This window comes from Microtus oregoni, unplaced genomic scaffold (assembly GCF_018167655.1).
Source record: "Microtus oregoni isolate MIOR12 unplaced genomic scaffold, Mior012 000012F_ref0000307, whole genome shotgun sequence".
NCBI lineage: Eukaryota > Metazoa > Chordata > Mammalia > Rodentia > Cricetidae > Microtus > Microtus oregoni.
Window position 1 is genome coordinate 22,138,701 of NW_024543071.1, and position 23,357 is coordinate 22,162,057.

The 23,357-nt window shown below is 39.2% G+C and overlaps 1 protein-coding gene across 1 annotated transcript in view; it reads right to left on the reverse strand.

Annotated features, from left to right (window-relative positions):
- Hells (helicase, lymphoid specific) overlaps positions 1–19,017 on the reverse strand; it is a 31,549-nt gene extending 12,532 nt beyond the window's left edge. The window contains exons 1-12 of the mRNA XM_041661418.1: positions 18,887–19,017; positions 18,496–18,617; positions 13,522–13,644; positions 11,658–11,714; positions 9,664–9,700; positions 9,510–9,574; positions 8,291–8,329; positions 6,941–7,168; positions 5,992–6,174; positions 4,478–4,621; positions 3,568–3,764; positions 1,170–1,266 (exon numbers count right to left, since the gene is read on the reverse strand). Of these exons, the coding sequence (XP_041517352.1) occupies positions 1,170–1,266; positions 3,568–3,764; positions 4,478–4,621; positions 5,992–6,174; positions 6,941–7,168; positions 8,291–8,329; positions 9,510–9,574; positions 9,664–9,700; positions 11,658–11,714; positions 13,522–13,644; positions 18,496–18,617; positions 18,887–18,917 (1,323 nt within the window). The 5' untranslated portion in view covers positions 18,918–19,017. The remainder of the gene's footprint in view (positions 1–1,169; positions 1,267–3,567; positions 3,765–4,477; positions 4,622–5,991; positions 6,175–6,940; positions 7,169–8,290; positions 8,330–9,509; positions 9,575–9,663; positions 9,701–11,657; positions 11,715–13,521; positions 13,645–18,495; positions 18,618–18,886) is intronic.
- Between the last annotated feature and the right edge of the window lie 4,340 nt (positions 19,018–23,357).

Sequence of the window (23,357 nt, forward strand, 5' to 3'; positions counted from 1 at the left end):
GGAAGAGATTTAAGAACAGATATTTTAAGCTAATTTATAATATAGGAAAAATATTGATATAAAAACTATATATAATTATAGAAGGGCAGGACAACCTGATATTAAAGCACAATTAAAATCCGATGTGTCTGCCCAACACTCAAGAAAAAAACAAGAAAAACTTATATAACATCCATCAAAACAAAGTCCCTGTCTATATAGTGAGGCCAGCCAGGGCTACGTAACAAGATCCTGTCTTTAAATAAAATCAGTAAGAGATAAAATATAATGTGCCAAATATTCACACAGGAAAAACTTTAATCTCTTTTAAAGCATAGTAAAAATAACTTCTGTAATGAAAAACTGTTTTAATTAACAAAATATACCTACACAAATGCATATACAGTTGACATGGGTATGGAAGAACAAACAACACAATAAACATACAGGTAAGGATGAGGACTTGGAAAGAATTTTTTTAAATATTTATTTATTTATTATGTATATAATATTCTGTCTGTGTGTATGGCTGCAGGCCAGAAGAGGGCACCAGACCTCATTACATATGGTTGTGAGCCACCATATGGTTGCCAAGAATTGAACTCAGGACCTTTGGAAGAGCAGGCAATGTTCTTAACCATTGAGCCATCTCTCTCCAGCCCCCAGAAAGGATTGTTTTTATTTTCTACTGTTTCACCTTTTTTTAATGAGCATAAATAGAAAAATTAAAAAACTGAATAAAATTGTCAGAGCACAATCAAAATGCTTCAAAAGCCTATGAGATCTTTGAAAGTTTGTCTAAAGTAAACATAGGTATGATGGATGGTAGAATGGAATAAGGCTTTCAGGAAGCATGAAACACAAGTGGATTAGACAATAACGATGAAAGGAAGTAAACCACATAAACATTATTGGCAAATATTGCATGAACCTACAAGTTTTTAATTGTCTAGCTGATAAATAAAATAGTAAACCAAAAAATGTAAATGAAGATGTATATTTAAAAGAAAAAAACAGCGAAATTTAGCTGATTATTTGAGTTTCTGCCATAAATCAATATGACAAGTCAAAGTAGGGGAAAGAAATCAAATTTAAGGTGACTCATTGTTCAAGTCTCTACTACAGGGCTTAAGACCCTAGAATTACTTATTTTTTAAGTATGAAGTGAGCAGAATAAGGAGGTTCGGCACCTGGTGAAGCATATGTAAAACGTTCTGTTCTCGCTCTTTAGCTATAATATCTTCAGCAGTTTCAGAAAGGCTAGTGATGTCAAACCAAGACTCAAAGCTAGAAAAAAAAAATGATTACAAGTTAACCTAACACATGAATTCAATTATACTTACATGATACATATATATAGTTCCATATTTTTAATTAATTCTTATTTATTTATAGTTTTTTTGCTTTTTGTTTTGTTTGTGTGTGTGTATGTATGTGTTTACTTGTTTGTTTTGAGATACACAGGGTCTCATTTAGCCCAGGCTGAACTCAAATTCACTATTTTGCCAATTTTGACCATGAACTCCTCCTGGTCTTCTTTAACTCCCCTGTCCCCAAATGTTGATATTTATTTTATTTTTGGTTTTTCGAGATAGGGTTTCTCTGTGTAACAACAGCCCTGGCTGTCCTGGACCTCACTTTGTAGACAAAGCTGGCCTCAAACTCATAGAGATCCACCTGCTTCTGCCTCCTGATTGCTGGGATTAAAAGTGTTCACCACTACACCCAGCTTCCAAATGCTGATATTATGGGCATATGCCACTATACACAGCATCAATTTCATATTGGCTTGTGTATTAAAGGCAATTTTTAAAATTAAATTAAAATCTTTATTCCATGAGAATTGTTCTGAAATCTGAAAGAAGACATTTTTTCTAAAAAAGATAATCATATACAAGTCAAATACAAATTATAGAATGAAAACTTTCTTGTTCATTTGCTTTTGTCCTGCTAAGAATAGAACCCAGGGCTTCAAATATGCTAAACAAAACTTTTTCACTGAGCTACATCTCCAGTCCAAAGCACTTATTTTATGAAAACACTTAAGAATAGTTATATAAGTGATGATGCTCTTTTTGAAAACCAAATCTGAATGGTATCTCTGTACAGGTATAAATCTAGCATATGGCTGTTGTTACACACACATGTTAAGAGTAGGTGTGATGCTAAGACTGGAACAGAGGACTTTCCATACCAACAACTTATATCCTAAGCCCTTGGGTTTTGGCTACATAGCTTAGGCCGGCTTTGAACTCTCAATCCTCCTTCCTCAGCAAAGGGATATCAGGAATGCACCACCACACGTAGTTCAAAGTTTTTAAGTTCAATATAACTATAATATTAAGCTGAAAAGGGGATTGATTAGTTCTTCCACATGTTAAGAAGGGAGGAAATAGTTTAAAGAACGCAGATATTCATATAGTAGACCACGTATTCTCAAATATAGACAACTCGATGTATGGTTTTAAAATTAAGATTTTCAATTAGCACCTTGAAACTAATTCATAGATCTCTTAAATTTATCCTTTAAAAAAATGTTTGCATAGTTACAATAAGAGCTTGGCATTATGTCAGAGTTGAACAATCAAACTTAAAATGCATTCTCAAGATAAAACACCAGATTTCTCATATTCAATTAGCTTTCTTCCCTTACTAATGCCAACATAAATATAATTCAATTATTTTGTCTGGTGTGGAAAGTCCCTTGTATGTTGTGTGTTGCTTTTATTGGTTAATGAATAAAGAAATGTGTTGGCCTGTGATAGGGCAGAGTAGAGGTAGTCAGTTTCTGTGTGATTATTTTGAGTCTAGACAGCGAGGAACAAGCAGCTTCCAACAAACAAACAGCTTCCTACAACATTTTGTCCTCAATCTTTTTGCTTTATTTCACATTGGTTTTTCTTACTAATATAATCTTTTTCTAATCTGAAAATAATTCTCTGGAAACTTTTGGAAAATATAATTTGAATTTCAAATATACCAACAAAAATATTAGGTTGAAACTGGGAATTTCAAAGTTTTCTCTGGTGCCAACTAGTCATATTTTTTAACAACTTCTAACCAGGCTTCCTTATATGAAATAAAGAACACAGCTAAACTCTTCATCTGACTGAGCTATCCTGTAAAATATCCATATGAAATGAAAGCATTTTAGAATTAAAAAGCTCATGTTTAACTATTATTTTTATTAGGAAAAACATTTTAAGGTATTGTAAAATTATTTATTTGTGGAAGGGTTGTACACATGTTACACAACACAGGAAGGGAGACATAAAGCAAACATGCAAAAGTCACTGACTGCCTGGTACAGGCTTTCAGAACTGAATTCAGGCCTTCAGATTTAGTGGCCTTCACTTGCTGAGCCATCTTCACAGTCCCTTAAGGGATTCTTTTGTTTCCACTTAATCAACCTGAATGTTTTAAATCTTTATCTTCTCTCATATATATTCAAATATATATTCATATATATACATATTGGCTAAAATATCATTTAAATTCAGCTACCAAAAAGAATCAGTTTCAGCTAAGAACACAGATTTTTAAGGTCAAAAACCAAACAAACAGAAAACAAGTAACTACCTTACTTACCTTTTCAAGTCATCAAATACATCTGGTAACAAAAAGTTTAGCAATGACCAAAGTTCTGATAAATTGTTTTGCAAGGGAGTACCAGTCAAAAGAAGTTTGTTATCAGCATTGAACCGTTTTAACTCCCTGATTAGCCGGCACTTCATATTCTTAATCCTGTGTCCTTCATCTACTATTAAGTATTTCCAATAGCAATGCTAGAAAATGAATCCAAGAAAGAAATTTTAAGAATCAATCTCATAATTTTTTCTCAAAACACTTCCAAACGTAAGACTTCTTTTAAGGGACATTTATTGAACTCCATCAAATGTCATTTTACTATCTATTGGGATTATTCTTTTCTCCTGGTGTCATAATGGTAATAATTAAATTCATAAACCCAGTGCCAATTATGTTCCTTCACTGAAAATCCCCTGATATCACTTGTTAATATTTTTATTCATTCTGAAATCAAAATCATGTTTAGCTTTCCCCTTGGTGCTTTGCCATGTGACATTAGAGTCCAGGACAGGCTCCAAAACCACAGAGAAACCCTGTCTCGAAAAACAAAACAAAACAAAAAAAAAAAAAACAAAAAAACAAAAAAAAAAAAGATTTCTAGTCATAGTTGAATAAAACTGAACCAATAAATCACAACTACTAGTTCTCAAATTGATCTATAACATATTTACAGATCAGATTTATGTATATATGTATGGCTGATTGTAATACTTTAAAACGGCCAGTTTAAAATGTCAAGAGTCTCTAATTCTAACAGACAACAACTTTCAACACAATCTTTCTATAAAGGCTCTAGCTTCTAAAGGAAATACAAAGTACATTACTTCAACCACAATGAAACAAGTGTTAATGGATGGCAAGAGCATAAATTTAAAAATCTAAGTCATGAACTACAACCATCTATCTGTACCTGTAAAGCATTCTGGTCTCTCATGGCTATTTCAAATGATGTGATCACCACGGGATGAATCTGCAGTGTCCCTTGTCTTTTGTGGATATTCTTTACCAATTTTCGACGTTCCTGCCGGGTTCCATGATACAACATAGTAGGAATCTATAAGATTATATTAATTCAGAACAAAATATGAGTTGAAAAATAAGGAACAAATGACTTTCTAGAAGATAATATTAGTTCTATTTCCCTATGACAAAATAAGTCAACTTAATAAATCATTTGGCTAACATAAGAGAAAATGGGGGGAAAAAGCACCCCTAAACCCACAAAAACAAAAAAGTTTATGAGACAGATGAGTAAGTCAATTCTGGAACATATTCTTCTCAAGTATTCTCAAGGCAAGGACATAGACAAGATAGCATGTGTATGCAGTACTTGTGCTTAAAAACAAGCACTTATAAACAAGCTAGGTGCTGGTGGTTAATCCCAGCACTTGGGAGGCAGATCTCTGTGAGTTCAAGGTCAGTCTGGTCTATAAGAGCTAGTTACTTCCAGGACAGGCTCCAAAGCTACAGTAAATCCCTGTCTCAAAAACAAACAAACAAAAAAAAAACCCAAACAAACAAAAACAATCACTTATAAACAAGTGCAAAAACAAATCTTTTGCAATCCAGAACTCACTATTTAAGGAACTGATACATACAAGAATGAATACCATTGGAGGGAGTGGGGAGATAACATGCATTTGGGTTAAAAAAAAAATGCCTGGAAGAATAAACATAAGGAAACCGGAGAAACAATTTAGCAGTTACAGTCCTTGCTGCTCTTCCAGGACATGGCTTCCATCCCCAATTCCCACATTATGGCACACAAGTCTTTAATTACAGTTCCAGGGGATTTGATGCCCTATACTGGCACAAGACACGCATGTGGTATACATTTGAAAATAATTTTAAAAATAAAAGGAATAGTAGGGCACACCTTTAATTCCCAGCGCTCAGGAGGCAGAGGCAGGTGGATCTCTGTGAGTTTGATGCCAGCCTGCTTTACAGAGCTAGTTCCAGGACAGCACAGCTAGGGCTGTTACACAGCTAGGGCTGAAACCCTGTCTTGAAAAACCATAAAGAAAAAGAAAAAAAATAACAAATAAAAAGAATAAACATGATATGCTGAGCAGTCAGGAGGCCGAGGAAGCAAGACTGCAGTAAACCATTGAACTAAACCTCTGAGAACAGCTGGGCTACAAAGGTGAAACCATGTCTCAACAAATCAAGCCGAAAAATAAACACAATAAAGAATATTCTTTTATGTAGATCTGTCTCAGATGAATAAATCTGTGAAATCCCAAATATAATCCCAGGACATTTTAAGCAAAACAAACCAAAGAAAAGGGCTGTTCAAATTGAATAAGTCAAATTAGATTCAATATTTATGGGAATCTATTAAGTTACTATGGGTGATCTATAATTCAAGCAACAAAACAGGAAAAAATATATGCAATAATATTAATGTAAGAAAATATATCTTACTTCTGGGGTAAATCTTTTGAATTCAGCCATCCAGTTTGGAAGCGTAGACAAAGGGCCACAAACAAGAAAAGGTCCAGGTACTCCCCTCTGAATCATCAATGCAATTGTAGCAATGCACTGAACAGTCTTTCCCAAACCCATTTCATCTGCTAAAATGCCATTAATTCCATTTTCCCAAAGCATCTGGACAAAAGAATACACTATATGTAAATATGAATACAAACATTTACTAAATCAACAAAGGATTCTGTTTAAAAACACAATCAAAACTATGAGGCCAATAAAATAAATTATAACAGAAGTCCTTTATCAAAGCCATAGTGTTGAAGATCTGACAAGCTCATTTTCCTGTTAAAACACTCAGAAAATGCATAGAAAGGACTGGAAAAATGACTAAGCAGTTAAGACCATTTGCTTCTCTTCCACAGGATCAGAGTTCAGATCCTACCACCCGTAACTCCAGCCACAGGAACCCAATGCAATCTTCAGGATTCTGCACTGTTCAATAGACAAGTACAAGGTACACATGCATACTCCCACATTGTATATACAATAAATTTTTAAAAAAATACACACAAATATTTCCTTTATACTAACAGAGCAACTTGAGTAGTGGTATATAATCTACTAAATTATTAGAGAAAAGCCAGGTAGTAGAGGCACACGCCTTTAATCCCAGCACAGAGACATGAGCCAAAACATGAAAACACACACACATTATCAATGATAAATAATAAATAAAATCTGAAAGGTAAAATAACTTAGCAAATAGTGCTTGCTGTACAAGTCTGCTGACCTAAGCTCAACTGTGAAACTCCACCTAAAGATGGAAGAGCACTGACTCCACAAAATCATTTTCTGATATCAACATGTGTTGTGGTGTGCACCCCAACCCCCACATAGACACAATAATAATAGAATTGTTTTTAAAAAGGAAACAATTCATTACCCTGAGCCATTCCATGCCTTCTACTTGGTACCACCTCATCACTCCTCCTGTGAAGTGTTTTGGTTGTTGAAAAGGTACAGGCTGTCCATTACATTTCCGAACTGGGTCAAAAAAGGATTTAGAATTCTCCCTAACCGTTTGAGACAATCTATCTTTAATTATACTATTTGAATCCTTATTTTTCTGAAGATCTTCTACACAGAGATTAGCAGTGGAAGAGCTTTCATCCTGTAATGAGAAATATTTAATTAAAAGTTTGATATTAAACGCTGCTAACAAGCTGGTGGCATAGATCTCAGTGGGTAAAAATCACTTACTATGCAAGCCTGGAGTCCAGAGTTCAAAACAAGCATGAGAAACCACTGATAGCACTGACTTCCCATGTGCACAGAGACACGGAGGCGCACACACACACAACATGCACGTATACATACATAGACACATAAATAAAAATAATCTTTAGGTTGGGCAGGGATAGCACATGCCTTTAATCCTAGCACTAGGGAGGCAGAGGCAGGTAGATCTGAGTCCAAACTCAGCCTGGCTAAAGAGGTCCAGGACAGTTAGTGCTACACAGAAAAACTGATTCTAAAAACTAAAGAAAACAATAAGAAGAAAAAAAAAAGCAATCTTTTAAAAAGGAATGTCAGTATATTTCTACTTGTGAAACTCAATAACAACTTAATGATGGTTTAAAAAAATGCCCTTTTTCTTTGTTTGGGAACAGCCTCCTATGTATCACAGGATGGCTTTGAACTTACTATGAATGCCCGACTGGTCTCAAACTCATAATCCTCCTGGTTCACCTGAAATTACTAGTAATATCAGGCGCAAGATGCCATTAACTCCTGTTTTAAAATGGTAAGGAGTGGGGTGGTGGCGGTGCGCATCTTTAATCCAGTACTCCAGAAGCAAGCAGATCTGAGTTTGAGGGGAGCCTGGTCTACAGAGGGAGTTCCAAAACAGCCAGGGCTGTTACAGAGACACTCTCCCTCAAAAAAAATATAGGTAGATAGGTAGGTAGGTGGGTGGGTGGGTGGGTGGGTAGGTAGATAGATAGATAGATAGATAGATAAAAAGTTAAGAAGTAAGATGGCTCAACATTTACTATCAACCCTTACAATGGAATATCTGACTTGTTCAATCCCTGGGACCCACAAATAAAGAGAAACCACATCCCCTAACTAAATGAATGTATATCAAAAATAATGCCAAAGGGGCCAGTCAGATGTCACAGAAGAAAAGGCACCTACCATCAAGCCTATGTTGTCTTCTGAGCTCCACACAAGTGCCACGACACATACACATCATGCACAGAACACACACAGTAATAAAATGTATAAATCTTACCTCATTGTCCTTATGCTTTTTAGCCGCTGACAAAATTTCCTAAAAGGTTGGAAAGAATAAAAATAGTGTAAGATTATCACTTCTATGACCCCAGCAATATGGTCCAGGTAAACTAATACTACTCTCATCATTAATCAAAAAAGCATCTCTTTATAGTGAACAGTAGTGAATGCAGAGATGCATGGCTGATGAAGACACTCAGGACCTATGTTTAGTCCCTAATATTTTGGGGGGAAAGGGCAGGGAGAAAGAGATCCAAGAAAAGAACATGGGATGAAATACTTTAAAGAAGCATGAGCTGATAGTGGTAATGCCTTTAATCTCAGAATTGTAGAGGCAGAGACAAGTAGATCTCTGCAAGTTCAAGGCCAGCTTCATCTACATAGCAAATTCTAAGCTAGTTAAGGCTAAACAGTGAGACCCTGTCTCAAAATAAAAAATGATTAACATAAAGATTCTTGCCAGGCAGTGGTGGCGCACGCCTTTAATCCCAGCACTCGGGAGGCAGAGGCAAACAAATCTCTGTGAGTTCGAGGCCAGCCTTGTTTACAAGAGCTAGTTCATCCAAAATATTCCCCTCACTGCCTCCACACATTATTGCTATAAACCAGAATGCTTTGCTCTATTTTCTCTATCAAAAAAATTCTGAAAAAAAATTCTGATATTAATTTATAAAAATCCACTTAAGCTAATAAATATATGATAAAGGCTGATATAACTGTATAATACTGTAACCCCAGCACTCAGGAGGCTGGGACAGCAGAATCCAAGTTAGAGGTCAGCCTGAGCCATATACTAAGACTCAAAAAAATTAAAATTAGGGCTAGATAGATGGCTCAGTGGTTAAGAGCATGGAAGTTCAATTCCTATCATCCACATGGTAACTCACAATCTTTCTGTAATTCTGGTTCCTGGGGATCTGATATTCTGTTCTGACTCTTAGGACACTACACATTACATACACAGGCAAAACAGCCATAAAAATAATTTTTTTTAAATTAAGTAGCTTTGTTTTCTTAAAACAGGATCTCACTACATAGCCCTGTCTGGCCTAGGAACTATGCAGACCAAGCTGGACTGCCTGGCTGTCATTGCCTCCCAGTTGCTTGAATTAAAGGCAATTGTCACCAAGTCCAGTTAAGTAAATACATTTTTAAAGAAAAACCTACAGTAGGTTTTAGTCAACATCCAATATTAAGTAACCTCCTTAGAGTATTACCTCTTTTGACATGACCTCTGCAATGTTGTACGATTCTTCTTCTCTTCCTCTTTTTTTTCTCATGACTATAAAACAAAACCATGTAATTTTTTTATAGCAAGTAAAAACAGAAGGGCAAACATACATTCTTCAAGCAGGAACAAAGTTAATTTACCTGGGTTCTCTTCGCTTGCATCAACTAAATTTTTACCCTATAAAATAAAGATTTAGAATGTTAGTATTTTTGTTCTTAATTTTGTGTTTCGCCTACATGTATGTCTGTGCACCATGTGCATGCCTGATGCTGTGGAAGCCCATAAAGGTGTTCAGACTTATTCTTTCTTCTTCAAGGTTATATGACTAGATGCTTGAGATAAAGTGTGACTACAGAATATTTTGCCTAGACAAAAGAATATTTTGATCTAGGGTGTGGTTACTTAATGTTTTGAGACATGAAGAAACGACATTTGTTTGTTCTTTGTATTATGGTAGAGACGTCTTTTGCCCACCCCCTTTAGATTTGAGTATATAAGAACTTTGATAAATTTAGGGTGGATCACAGCATTCACTGATGCCCTCCTGATTCTGTTATCTCTTGTCTATTTCTTTCTTAATCCTTACTCCTCCCTTATGTACAGACAATTAACTTTGGCAGGACCCCGAGATGGTGCCCAAGCACAGAAGAGATCAACAGATCTCCTGGAATTTGAGACAGTTAAGAACCACCATATGGGTGCTATGAAACTCAGGTCCTCTGGAAGAACAACCAGTGCCCTAATAACTGCTGAGTCATCTCTCTTTTTTTTTTAATTTATTTATTTTACATATATAGTGTTCTGGGCACCAGATCTCATTATAGATGGGTGTGAGCCATCATGTGGTTGCTGGGAATTGAACTCAGGACCTCTAGAACAGCAGTCAGTTCTCTTAACCTCTGAGCCATCTCTCCAGCCCCTGAGTCATCTCTTAAAACCTTAGAATATTATTTATATTAAGGACATTTAGTTAATACTTTCTTTTATTTTTCTTTTGAGAAATTCTTACTATGTAGATTTAACTGGCCTCAAATTTGCTATACAGACCAGATGACCAGCCTTATAATTTCATCCTTTTTGCCTGTGTGTACCAGGCATGGCATCACACATTAAAAACGTACTAAGGGCTATAAAGATGACTCAGTGGTTAATAGAATCTCCTGTTCTTACAGAGGACCACTTTGGTTCCCAGCACCCACATTAATCATGTCATAACTGCCTTAGGGGAGATAATGCCTCTTCTAAGACTCCATGATCACACAAGCATGACGGGTGATTACACAGAAAACACAGACATTGATACACATAATAAGACATAATCATAGAACAAGGACATATTAGGAAGAGGGGAGTCAATGGAAGTGAGTGGAGAGAATAATGGGATGAATACAACCAAAATACTATCAATAATTAAGTAAAAAAGAGTTAGGGAGATAGCTCAAAAGAAACTGGAGTTTGGATTTGAAAATTCATATAAATTCTGGGTGGGCATGTGCCCCCATTTAATTCCAGTGCTCATAAGGAAGGAGAAAGACAGGGGATCCCTGGAAAAAGCAGGCTAACTAGACTAGCCATACTGGTGAATTATAGGCTCAACTGAGACCCTGCTTCAATGAACATGAAATGACCAAGGAAACCTCCAAACAGACAACCTTGGGACTTCACACATGTGAACATCCATAAACATTCAGACACATCAAATAAACATAATAATGAAAAGATACTTAAAAAGAAATAATAAAATCTTTTAAAAGATTTGAAGAGCCAGGTAGTGGTGGTGTGCACCTTTAATCCTAGCACCCAGGAGGCAGAGGCAGGCAGATCTTTGAGTTTGAGATCAAAGTGAGTTCCAGGACAGGCTCCAAAGCGACACACAGAAACCCTGTCTCAAAAAACAAAAAACCACAAGAAAAAAAAAAAAAGATTTGAAGAGAGGGCCAGAACGACTGCTAAGTACTGGCTCCTACCCAGAGAATTTAGGTTCACTTCCCAAAGTCACACAGATGCTCACAAACATCTATAACTACAGTTCCTGGGAATCCAAGGAAAGTAGTGGTAGATCATTCCACATAATCAACACCCTGGGTTCAACCCTCAGCACAAGAGGAGAAAAATCCTGGCTTGTCATTATTACCTCTACAACTTTTAATGATCGCTTTTTTTTCTCCAACTTCTCTTTCTTCTTCTGTTCCTGTAAGATATTTTTTAAGAAATGTGACATAAAATATAACACAATTACATCATCATGTATTCATAATAAAAAAGACTAATAATTTTAAAAAGAACTTGTACTTCTAGGCTTTCTAAGATTTCAGGAAACAGATTTACCCTCTTCTGCCACACTAAACTAAAAGCAGACACAATATATTTGACAATAGTTTTCAAAAGGACAGTGAACTGAAGAGAAAACAAAGGCGATGAACCTTCTGACTGCTCAGCCAGTCTGCAAAACAGTGAGATACGTCTCCAAAGAATAAACAAACCAAAAATAGGTAATTCAGTGTTCAGTTATACTTCCATGTAACCTAAGGATAAATAATGTCATTTTTAAAATGTGATACTTCTCAGGAATAAAATATTTAAATGTTCAAAACATTATATAAGAAATCTGAAAAATGGAAGACTGCGTTTCCTCTATTCTTTTATTCAACAACTGCCTGTTGAACATCTACCTTAATCAGTAAAACTTACACTCTTTTTGTTTGTATAAAGCAATTAATATGCCGCTGCTGAATGTCATCACAATTCGATTCATTTTAGTTCTGATGCAACATACCTTTGTCCCAGAGAACCAGATCTTACAGGCTGAGTGCTTAGGTCCCCATACTGTCCGCCTCAACCCTGCTGCCAAATGGAATGTTTAAGTTGTTCAACTTTTATTTCTGACCATAAAATGAGGTTCCCACAACTTCCTCTTGCTAGAGCAGCTCACAGAACTCAGGGAAACATTTACTTAAATGTGTAGTCTATTACAAAAAATACTGATGAACAACCAGAACAGCACAGCAAAAACAAAGAGAGCTTCAGTGCTCTCTCCAGAACACCATTCTCTAGGGTCCTCCAACTGTCCCATAAAGGAAGCTCTCAAGTCACTTTGGAGTTTCATTATGTAGACATGAAGGATTAAAGCACTGATCACAGTCATCAACTAACTTAACCTTGCTTGAAGCTGAGTTATGTCTACACTTCTAGTCCTGCTTCCAGCTTGTTGAGTGACCAAGCCCTAATTCTAGTTAACACACCAGCATACAAAAAGATACCACTCGAAAGGATGATTCAGAGCACTGGCTGCTCTTTCAGACATTCTGAGTTCAATTCCCAGCAACTACACGGTGGCTCACAACCTCTGAAATCTGGTGCCCTCTTCTGGCCTGCAGGCAGAACGCTGTATACATAATAAATCTTAAAATACCACTCTGAAGATCCCAGGGACTCTAAAAATTATGATAGGAAACAATGATCAAACCAAATATTTATAATACTATAATATAGTGGTTCCATTGATATAACATTCTGGGAAAGCACTACTGATCAACAGTGACAGATTCATCATAAGGTTTGATGATGGCATAAGAAAAAATTTTGGAATGGAAATATACATTATTTCATTTGTGCTGGTGATAACACAGGTCTATACATTCATTGATCAAAACTCATCAAATAAGGTCTAGAGAGATGGCTCAGCCATGAAGACCACTGGCTGCTCTTCCAGGACCCAGGTTCAATTCCCAGCATCCAAATGGTAGCAGCCCACAAGCATCTGAAACTCCACCCAGGAAAGCCAATGTCTTCTTTCTTCTGCTCTTCTTGGGCACCAGGGAGGCACATGGTGCAGACATCCAAGATACATAAGCCACCATTCACATAAAATAGAATTAATTTTAAAAGCTAAACCATAAACTTGAAATCTCTACATTTTACTATACCTAATTTATATCTCAAAAAGCTATTTTCAAATGTTTCTAACCTATCATTTATAGTTAATCACATATACATACCTCCAACTGCTGTTGTTCCATTTTAGTCAACAAAAATTTTGAGTAGATATTGCTTTTTTCAAGCAAATGCTGAAGTCTGCGGTACCGAATTTCAGTGGACTCTCTATCCCAAGACATTCGAGCCTATCCAAAGAAAAATAATCTATGATACTAAATTTTCTAAAGAGACACATGGATCACTCAAGGCCATTCTTCTACATAGTAAGTTAGGCACTGGCCTGACTATACAAGACTGTCTCAAAACAAAAGGAAACAAAGCAATGAAAATAAAAATAGAACAGAATTAGAATAAAAACAATAAACAAAACCCAGAAGAACTCAAGTCACTAATAGGAGGGTGAGGGAGAATAGAGGAAGACAGAAGGGGAGGAATTAACAAATACAATGACACATATGAAAATACCTTATGAAACCCGCATCTCTTTATGCTAATTAAAACAAAACAAACAAAACTTCATTGGCCAGGGTCTACCGCATCTTTTTATAACTAAACTGCCGGTACTCATACCCAGGCATAGTGGCAAATGCCCATAATCCCAGTACTCAGGAGGTAAATAAAGGAAAACAATAGTTCAAGGATAATGACTCTTACACAGGGAGGTCCAAGCCAGTCTAAGTTACATGAGATCCTGTCTCAAAAAAAAAAAAGTCAGAAAATTAAAAAAAAAAAATAACAAAAAAAACCACAACCCTGTGCTACATATGATGCCCTCTACCACTTGATTGAGTCTACAAGGTCATCACCAAACTCAGTCCCTCAAACTTGGATTAGAATAGTAACAACAAAATAAACTTCTTTCTTTTCTTATTTGTCTGTGTGCATGCAAGATGTGTGGGCATTGCAGGCCTGGACACGGACACCCATTTTTGAAGATCAGAAGACAACTTTGTAAAGTCAGTTCTTTCTTTCTACCTTTACATACATGGGCTCTGGGTTAGAGCTCAGGTTGCCGGACTTGTTCACCAAACACTTTACCAGCTGAGCCATCTCACCAGTCCAAACCTCTCTTCAAAATTCAACTTGCTTAGCGGGGCGGTGGTGGTGCACGCCTTTAATCCCAGCACTGGGGAGGCAGAGGCAGGCAGATCTCTGTGAGTTTGAGGCCAGCCTGGTCTACAAAGGGAGTTCCAGGACAGGAACCAAAGCCACAGAGAAACCCTATCTCGAAAAAAAAAAAAAAAAAATTCAACATGCTTTTACGTCTCATTACCTCTTGACAGCATTGAGTTCCCCAGAGGTTTGCCTGTATACTTAATCTTTCATTTTAACAGCCCAGGCTGACCTCAAATCTACTAAGCTAACAGATGACCTTGAATAGATTCTCTTGCCTCTACCTCCCACGTACTGGGATTACACAGCTAGATCATTGCTTTCAAGTCACATACACTTTTGAATTACAAACCTCTACTTTTTGTATTACTTTTATCTATTGAGTATGTATGAGATGCTTTCATCTACATGTATCATTTTGGTGACACTTGTATGCTTGGTGTAGAGAAGGGCACTGGATCCCCTGGAACTGTAGTTACAGCAGATTGTGAGTCACCATGTGAGGGCTGGGAATCAAGTGTGTGTCTCTGAAAAGACTGGAGGTATGCATGGATGCCAGATATGTCAGATCCCCAGGAGCTGGAATTCTAGGCAATTGTAAGCCACCCAACATAGGTTCTGGACACAAACTCAGAACCGTTTTACAAGAGTAATGGCCCACTCCCAAGCTTTATAATTTTAGAAATCTAATTAGAAACAACTATCCACTTTATAAAATAGTTGAGGACTCAATGAGTAAAACATTGAACATAAAACCTTGAGACTGTCTTACTGTCATCCTGGCTGATCTAAAACTTAATGTTAAACCAGGCTCTACTCTAACTCACACCCGTTTCTGCATCCCCAGTCCCGAGAATAAAGACATGCATGCACCACCATGATGACTTTTTTAAGATTTATTTTTTGGAGTGTGTGTGTGTGTGTGTGTGTGTATGTATGTATGTATGTATATATATGTGTGTGTGTACAACACATGTGCCTGGTACCTGTGCTGTTATTCTGAAGAGGATGTTGGAGCACCTAGAACTGGACTTATAGATGGTTGTAAGTCATCATGTGAGTACTGTGAACCAATCCTGGATCATCTATCTGAAAGTGTAAATAGCGCTCTTAAGAGCTGAGGATGTCTCTAGCCCCCGTTTTTTTGATAAACAGTCTTGTTTTGTAGCCTAAGATAGTCTCAAACTTGCGCCAATTCTCCTGCCTTGCTCTCCCAAGTGTTGTGGTTAATTTTTAGGTGTACTACACCTGACATTTTTTTAAACATTTTTTTATGGTTTATTTAATTTTATCTTAGGTGCATTGGTGTGAAGGTGTCAGATCCCCTGGAACTGGATCGTCAGACAGTTGTGAGCTGCCATGTGGGTGCTGGGAATTGAACCTGGGTTCTCTGGAAAAGCAGTCAGTGCTCTTAACCACTGAGCCATCTCTCCAGCCCCCCAACATTTTAAGACAGGATCTCATAATAAAACCGCCCCCCCCAACTCCCTCTGTAGCTACATAGCTGAAAATGACCCATGTAGGGGATGACCTTGAACATCTGATCCTCGCGCCTCACCTCCACATTCCAAGTGCTGGGATTACAGGCATACAGCCTAGTGTGATCCTACTCTTAATAAATCTTCATTAATGGGGCCAGACAACTCAGTGGTTAAAAGCACTGGCTGCTCTTCCAGAGGACCAGGGTTCAATTCCCAGAACCCACATGGGTTTTTCACAACTGCCCATAAATAGTTTCAGAGAATCTGAATGCACATGAAATAAAGTTAAATAATTAAAAAAAAATATTCATTAAGGTTTAACAATGCTAGAGACTCTAGTTTGAGGCTAACTAGAAATATATGGTATGTTCCAATCTCTACCCAGAGGGAGTTAAGAATGCTGACTGGCAGGGGGGTAGGGAGCTGGCTTAGTTGACCAAGTGCTTACCATAAAACTATGAGGACCTCAGTTAGGACTCCCAGAACCCCATGAAAGTGAGCATAGAGATGTTAGCATTCCCAGCACTGTAAAAGATGTAGACACAGGGATCCCTGGGGCTCCCTGCCCAATCTAGCTGAATAGGTGAAATGATGTTCATTGAGATTCTGTCTCAAAAACAAGCAGCATGCAGGGCGATGGATCAGTGGTTCAGGGTTCTAAAGGCCCTTACCATTCAAGCCTGACAACCTGTGTTCAATCCCTGGAACCCACATAGAGATGGATGGAAAGAGACCTGACTCTTATATAAGGCTATCCTGACTACCACACATGTGCCATGCACATCAATTATTTTTATTTAAATGAAGAATGAAAGACACCTGACATCAACTTCCATCCATCCTCCATGTGCCACACACACACACATATAAAATAATTAATATGAACCATGTGACACATCACTTGTTTCAGGATGGATTATCTTCCAAATTCAGTAGTTTTCCATTTAAGGTATATGTCCTTTCAAGAAAGGGCACAGGTGATAAACAAGGGAACTCAGGATATGAGTTCAAATGTGACTTCAACAGCTGTTTTTTTATCAAATGGCTCAGTTTGTTCATTTGTAAAATGAATCCGGGCTGGAGACGGCTCAGCAAGTGAAATTGCAAGTACACTTGCAGAGAGGTTCCAAGTTCGGATCCGGCACCCATGTCGTGTCAGGTGGCTCACAACCTGCTAACCCTAGCTCCAAGACATCTGCAGGCAAACCATACCCTTCCACCCACCCACACATGAATAAATGTTTCAAAATAATAAAGAAAAGATGTTTTTTAAAAAAGATTATGAGCAAGACAAGGTGGCACAGGCCTATAATTCCAATACTCGGGAGGCTCAGACAAAAGCATTGAGTTCCAGTCCAGCCTGGGCTACAAAAGCAAAATCAAAAGCCCCAAAGAGAAGTCATATTTTACTGAAAGGCTGAAATAAAGGCAAGGAAAGAACTAAGGATTTAAGAATTACCCGGGGTTGTATCTCTCTTTTTCTTGCTCTCTCAAATTAAACAGCAGGGTAGGACTTCATAGTAAACATACTAAACAAAACTAAACCTTCCAAATGTTCAAAGCTGCCGGGCGGTGGTGGCACACGCCTTTAATCCCAGCACTCGGGAGGCAGAAGCAGGCGGATCTCTGTGAGTTCGAGGCCAGCCTGGTCTATAAGAGCTAGTTCCAGGACAGGCACCAAAGCTACAGAGAAGCCCTGTCTCGAAAAACCAGAAAGAAAAAAAAAAGATTCTATTTACAGAAATTACAAATACTCTAACTTGTCGTGAATATACACATCTCAATTTTAGCTAAAGAACTTTATCTGTAGAAAACTAAAACAAGTTGATCATTTAGGTAGCAAAACTAAGTTAAGTAATTAACTGCAAAGAAATCATTAGGACCGAGGCTTGGTAGCACACTCGAGTAATTCCAGTTCTGGGAAGCTAGGCAGGGGGATCCTGAGGTTTGGTGGCCAGCCTGGAAACCTGTCCCCAAAACAAACAAAACAGGGAAAAAGAAAAAAAAAAAAGAGGAGGAAATCAGTAGACCTGGATTTCAGCCCAGCCTTTGATTGATGCCAACATCGACTCCATCTGTCTCTGTCTACTACAGTATGACTCTAGGTGTTAAAGATTAATTTTGGCCATCAAGCATAGAGTGAAGGGACATATTTAAAAAGCAAATAAAGATGGCAAAGGAAAGCATTCACCAGTGACACTGAATGAATCTTAATCAAGGCAATCTGAAACGTTCACTCAAGTTACGTTCCGACCACTCCCCCCACGCCTGCGCCCGCACCAAAACCACATCTCAGAAACCTATCACCCAAAGCGCAAGCCAAGATTTCCATCTTCACACGTACGAAAAAGATAAGGGACCAGGCAGCCCTGAAGTTCACGGAAAGACCAAGCCAGCGGTGAAGGAACGCCCGGGGGAGAACCCCGGGTCACGGGGCATTACCTCTTCCAACATCTTCCGCTCCCTTTCAAGTCCCGCAGCCTCGAGCTGCTCCTCCTCCTCCAGCATGGCTGGGGTAATCAGTGCAGGTTCCGTCGGCTCAGCCATTTCTGGGGCTACGGACCCTAAGGGGACGAGGGATGGGGGGCTTTGAGAACGTGGTCGAAGTTACGACTTCTCAACTCCGAAGGTCACGACCCTACTCCCTTCCCCGGTGCATTGCAAGCAACATCGAAGCGTCTGGGTGACGGTGCCCATCTGCCCGGCCCCAGGTCCCGAAGGAGGGTGCACGGGAGACTGGCAACCCTTCCGTGTCGCCCCGCAGGCGCTCGCCTCCTTCCCCCTCAGCCCCGGCCCCCGCTGGCTCCCTCTCCGACGAGCGCCGCCGACTCACCGCTGCTGCTCGCGGGCTGCTCCGCAGGCATGGCTGGATAGCCGCCGGGCACCCGGTCGCCTCCTCCGAGCGCCTCCACAGCCGCGCGCTAACTCCTCACAGCACAACACGCCCAGAGCGCTTCCTCAAGCCCCGGCGGGAGAAAAACCGCGCGCTTCTCCTTCGCGGGAAAACTCCGGCATCTCGCGAGACTTCCGCCTCCCCGCCCACTTCGGACCTCTACTCACGAGATTTAGAGCAATTGGTCTTTGCGAGCTCTGTCTCCGCTGTAGGGACGCGTTAACCTTTTACCTGGACCAGAATCTCATGGAGAGTGGATGTTGCAGGTGCCTGCCTCGAGCTTCTCCCGTGATGGTGGAGAGTCCGCAGAGCGCAGGAGGCCAGAGAGACAATTTTATTTAGTCATGGTTCCGAATTGTTCCTCGGTGTGCGAGACCTTTCCACACACACTGACGTGATTGAATACCCCCAATCTCTGGTCCTTTCGGTACGAAAACTGAAATGCAGGTCGAGGTTAGGATGTCAAAAACTGCCAAACTCGCAGGTTCCCCTGCACAGTTGAAATTCACATTTTTTTTTTTTGTAAAATTTATTCCCAAATAACTCTGAGGGTAGTTGGTTTGTAAGAAGGGATAAGAAATCGAGATTATGGCTAATTTAGGATAAGATAAAGGCAATGAGTGATAAAGTGACAGAAAAGCAAGATTCTGAAATGGGCTGGAGGTGTAGCTCAGTTGGTATAAGGCTTGCCTAGTTCACGCAGAGCCTTGGGTTAGCCTCAGCACCGCATAAACTGGCTTGGTGAGGCATTCCTGCCATCTCGCTCAGGGCAGGCCCAGGCAGCTTGGTCACTAGCTAGTTCAAAGACACCCTGAGGGATATGAAACTTTTTTAAAAATATATCCAGAAACTAAATGGAGCACTAATAAAAATGGGCTTTGAAGTGTTTTTCTCATGGCTGTTTTTTGCTTGGGTTCCAACTCCTTTTCTGCAATCCCTTTTTTTTTTTTTTTTTTGTTTGGTTGGTTGTTGTTGTTTTTCGAGACAGGATTTCTCTGTGTAACAGCCCTAGCTGTCCTGAAACTAACTCTATAGACCAGGCTGGCCCCAAACTCAGAGGTCCGTCTGCTTCTGCCTTGCAAGTGCTGGAATTAAAGGTGTGCCCCACCACCTTCTGCCTGCCAAGTGGCATTTATAAGCCTATCCCCACACCTCTAAACAAGTACACTAAATAAAAATGTAAAATATAAAAAAATAAGAAAAAGATTTTACAATACAAAATAACCATCTTCAGAATCCTCTTTTTACAAGCCAGATTATGTATATATGTATTTGAGACAAGGTCTCATTGTGCAGCCTTAGCTGGCCTGGAACTTGCTACCTAGATTATGCTGACCCTGAACTCAATAGACCCATCTGCCTCTGCCTCCCAAGTGCCAATATATGCTACCATGCCTTGACCATAACGTCCCTCCTAATTCTTCAGGAAGAGTAGTTTGATTTGCCCACAAACAAGAGATGGAGCACGATGCAAAATCATCTGGTTCTCAAAGGACAGACATCCACGCTTGGCCCCGCACTATTAGTAAGTGTGTTGCGACATTCATTTCCTGAGTCATCTTTGCTGTTGTGCAGGCCAGATCCGAACAATGGCTAAGAAAAACAGCGTCACCCACTTCCTAGGGCCTTGGTGTAAATGCTCCAGTGCTACAGAGATGGTACAGCAACAAACTAGAGCTGCTAAATCTTTACACATAGGTTACTTAAATTCCAGAACTGGGGACAGAAAAGGTTAGTGGGAGAGTGAGTGGTTCTTTTAGATTGGGTAAATGGATGTCAGGAGAGAAAAAAAAAAATGACACAAAATGTCAAAAAGCCTAATCAGTCCAGGGAAAGAATAACTTTGACAGAAACTACAACTTTTCAAAAACACCAAGGCAGAAATAGCTCAGGCAGTGTTTTTTTGAGTACCACAAAGGCTAATGCGGTAGCTAGAGAAATGGCTCAGCAGTTAGGAGCAGCTATGGCTCCTGCAGAGCACCTGAGGGTCTTTCCCAGCATGCACGTCTATGGCTGCCTCTAGTTCCAGGGGACTAATGCCCTCTTCTGGCCTCCTTGGCTATCCATAAAGACCACCCACACACTCATAAATCATTTTTTTAAAGACGGCTAATGACAAGCAGAGTTGGTAAGAGGGAATATCACAGGAGATAGATATCCCAGCTGTGACATTGGAATTTTTCTTCTAAAATATTACAAGTTATATTTCTCTACCTTCACAAAATGTCTCAGAAACCTTTTCTTATATGAATACTTCACTATGTACCCAATCAGATTTCATTATCAAACCTAACCACTGCTCACTTTTATACTACTAGGTCTCCTTCAAACAAAGACAGGATCTCCCCAATTTCCCAGTAGTAAAATTTGCAAATCGAGCATCTGAATTCCCTTTCACTCCCTTATTTTCTCTTCAGGCTAGAACTCCTTGACGCCTACTCTAGGACTCTTGGATTAACATTCCATTCTCTGGGGCTCCTAGGTGCTCCCTGAATTCTTTCATTAGCATTCAAATACTTAAATCTCTCTTGGAGGTGGAGGGAGGCTGTAGTTGCTGGAGGAGGAAGAGTTAACTTTTTGGCAACATCAGTGCCCTACTCCTTTATAGCCTACTGTAGAATTATTTACACTTAGCACACAGCTATAATTCCAGCACTCAGGAATCCGAGATAAGTGGATCTGAGTTCAAAGCCAACACGGTCTACATGGTAAGTTCCAAGATAGCCAGAGTTACATAGTGAGACTGTCTCTAAATATCAAAACGACAACAAAAGAAATGTTTTACACTTACTTGGGTTTAGTGGCACACACCAGTATCCTAGCACTCAGAGGAGTCTGACGTAAGAGGATTGTTAGAATTTGAGATTAGACAGGGCCACCGACTGTTTTTCAGATCAGCCAAGCTACTTAGTGGTTTGCTCCTGTGATTTCAATTTCTTGGAGCCAAAGGCAGGAAGATTGCTGTCTTAAAACCAGTCTGGTTAACATTAAGGATTCCTAGGCCAGCAAAGGCTAAGTATATGTTACTGGTGTCAGAGTCTGGTTTGGATGTTTCCAGGCTTTTGGCTTCTTAGTCAAAGAACTGAAATAAATGCGGCAGTGCAGCAAGGACTTTACTCAAAACAATGGAAGAGAACAGAATGAAATAGTCACCAAGACTGACAGTGGGCCCAATGACGGAGGGTACGCAAGGGAGGAGGAGTTTGGTTGCTAAGGAGTGTATTTTGGGTGGTTTCTTTGCTTTGATTAACATGCTTAGATAATATAGATCCTTGCTTACTATCCTATTCCTAGTGCATCAGATTTTAATTATAGGCACACCCAATTGTGTACAGACATAAGATGGAGGCTAGGAGATGCTTTGAAAACAAAGGTTGCCTTATTGCCCTCCCACCCAAAATCATTCTAGGCCAACAGGCTCTCCTCGCGTCCTACCCACATGACTGTGGCCCAGGAATAGATTGAAGATGCCTGAAATGACATGTTCCACCATGAAAGTGATCACATAACCATTCTGTAGTCATAGAAGAAAGGAGTCATAAATCAAGATAAGCACCAAACATATTAGTGAGGACATCATGTAGGGAGGTTACAGCAAAATGTTGTAGCAGTAATGGCGACAACCCAGGGTATGGGGTAAACATTTACCACACCAGAACTGACGTAAATTTTGATAGAGATAATGTGAATAGAAACACAGCTGGCAAAATGAGAGTGAGGAAGAGGAAGAGACAGACGACAGAAGAGAGATTGAGATGTTGAGACCGAGATATGAATTGCATCACACCTCTTGGAGGGAGGGAGTGGCTTCCTTTGTAGTAATTTGGAGAAGTTATCTGGTTGGGCTTGGAGGTGAATGCTTAATCCCAGTACTAGAGATAAATGGCAGGTGTATCTTAAATTCGAGGTCAACCTGGTCTCTATAGCAAATTCCAGAGCAGCCTGGGATACAAATACTGTGTGTGTTTGAATAGATTTTAGTGAACATCGTACTATCTGGAGCTAGTAAACCTTAAAATTCTCTTTGTTCTGAGATTGGTGACTTGGCACAGTGCCATCAGGGCTGATCTGTAATTGTTTAAATAAGGCACCACAGTTATGGGGTCAAGCAACAGTCTCTCCGCTACAAAGTGGGAATTTTGTTTCTCAGGTTTTTATTTGGCTTTTTTTTTTCTTCTTATCATAGAGAAATCTTTCCTGTAGATTTTCTTTAGTTTATTAGGTTTTAAAAGACTTCTTTTTAAAAACATTTTTAAAGATAAGAGTTTCACTTTTGTAGTTCAGGCTGGTTACAAACTTGAGATCCTCCTTTTCTCTACCTCCCACTACTGAGAGTCCAGGCATGGGCCACCATACTTGGCTGTTTTTTGTTTTTCTGAGACAGGTTTCTCTGTGAATTGCTCTGGCTCTC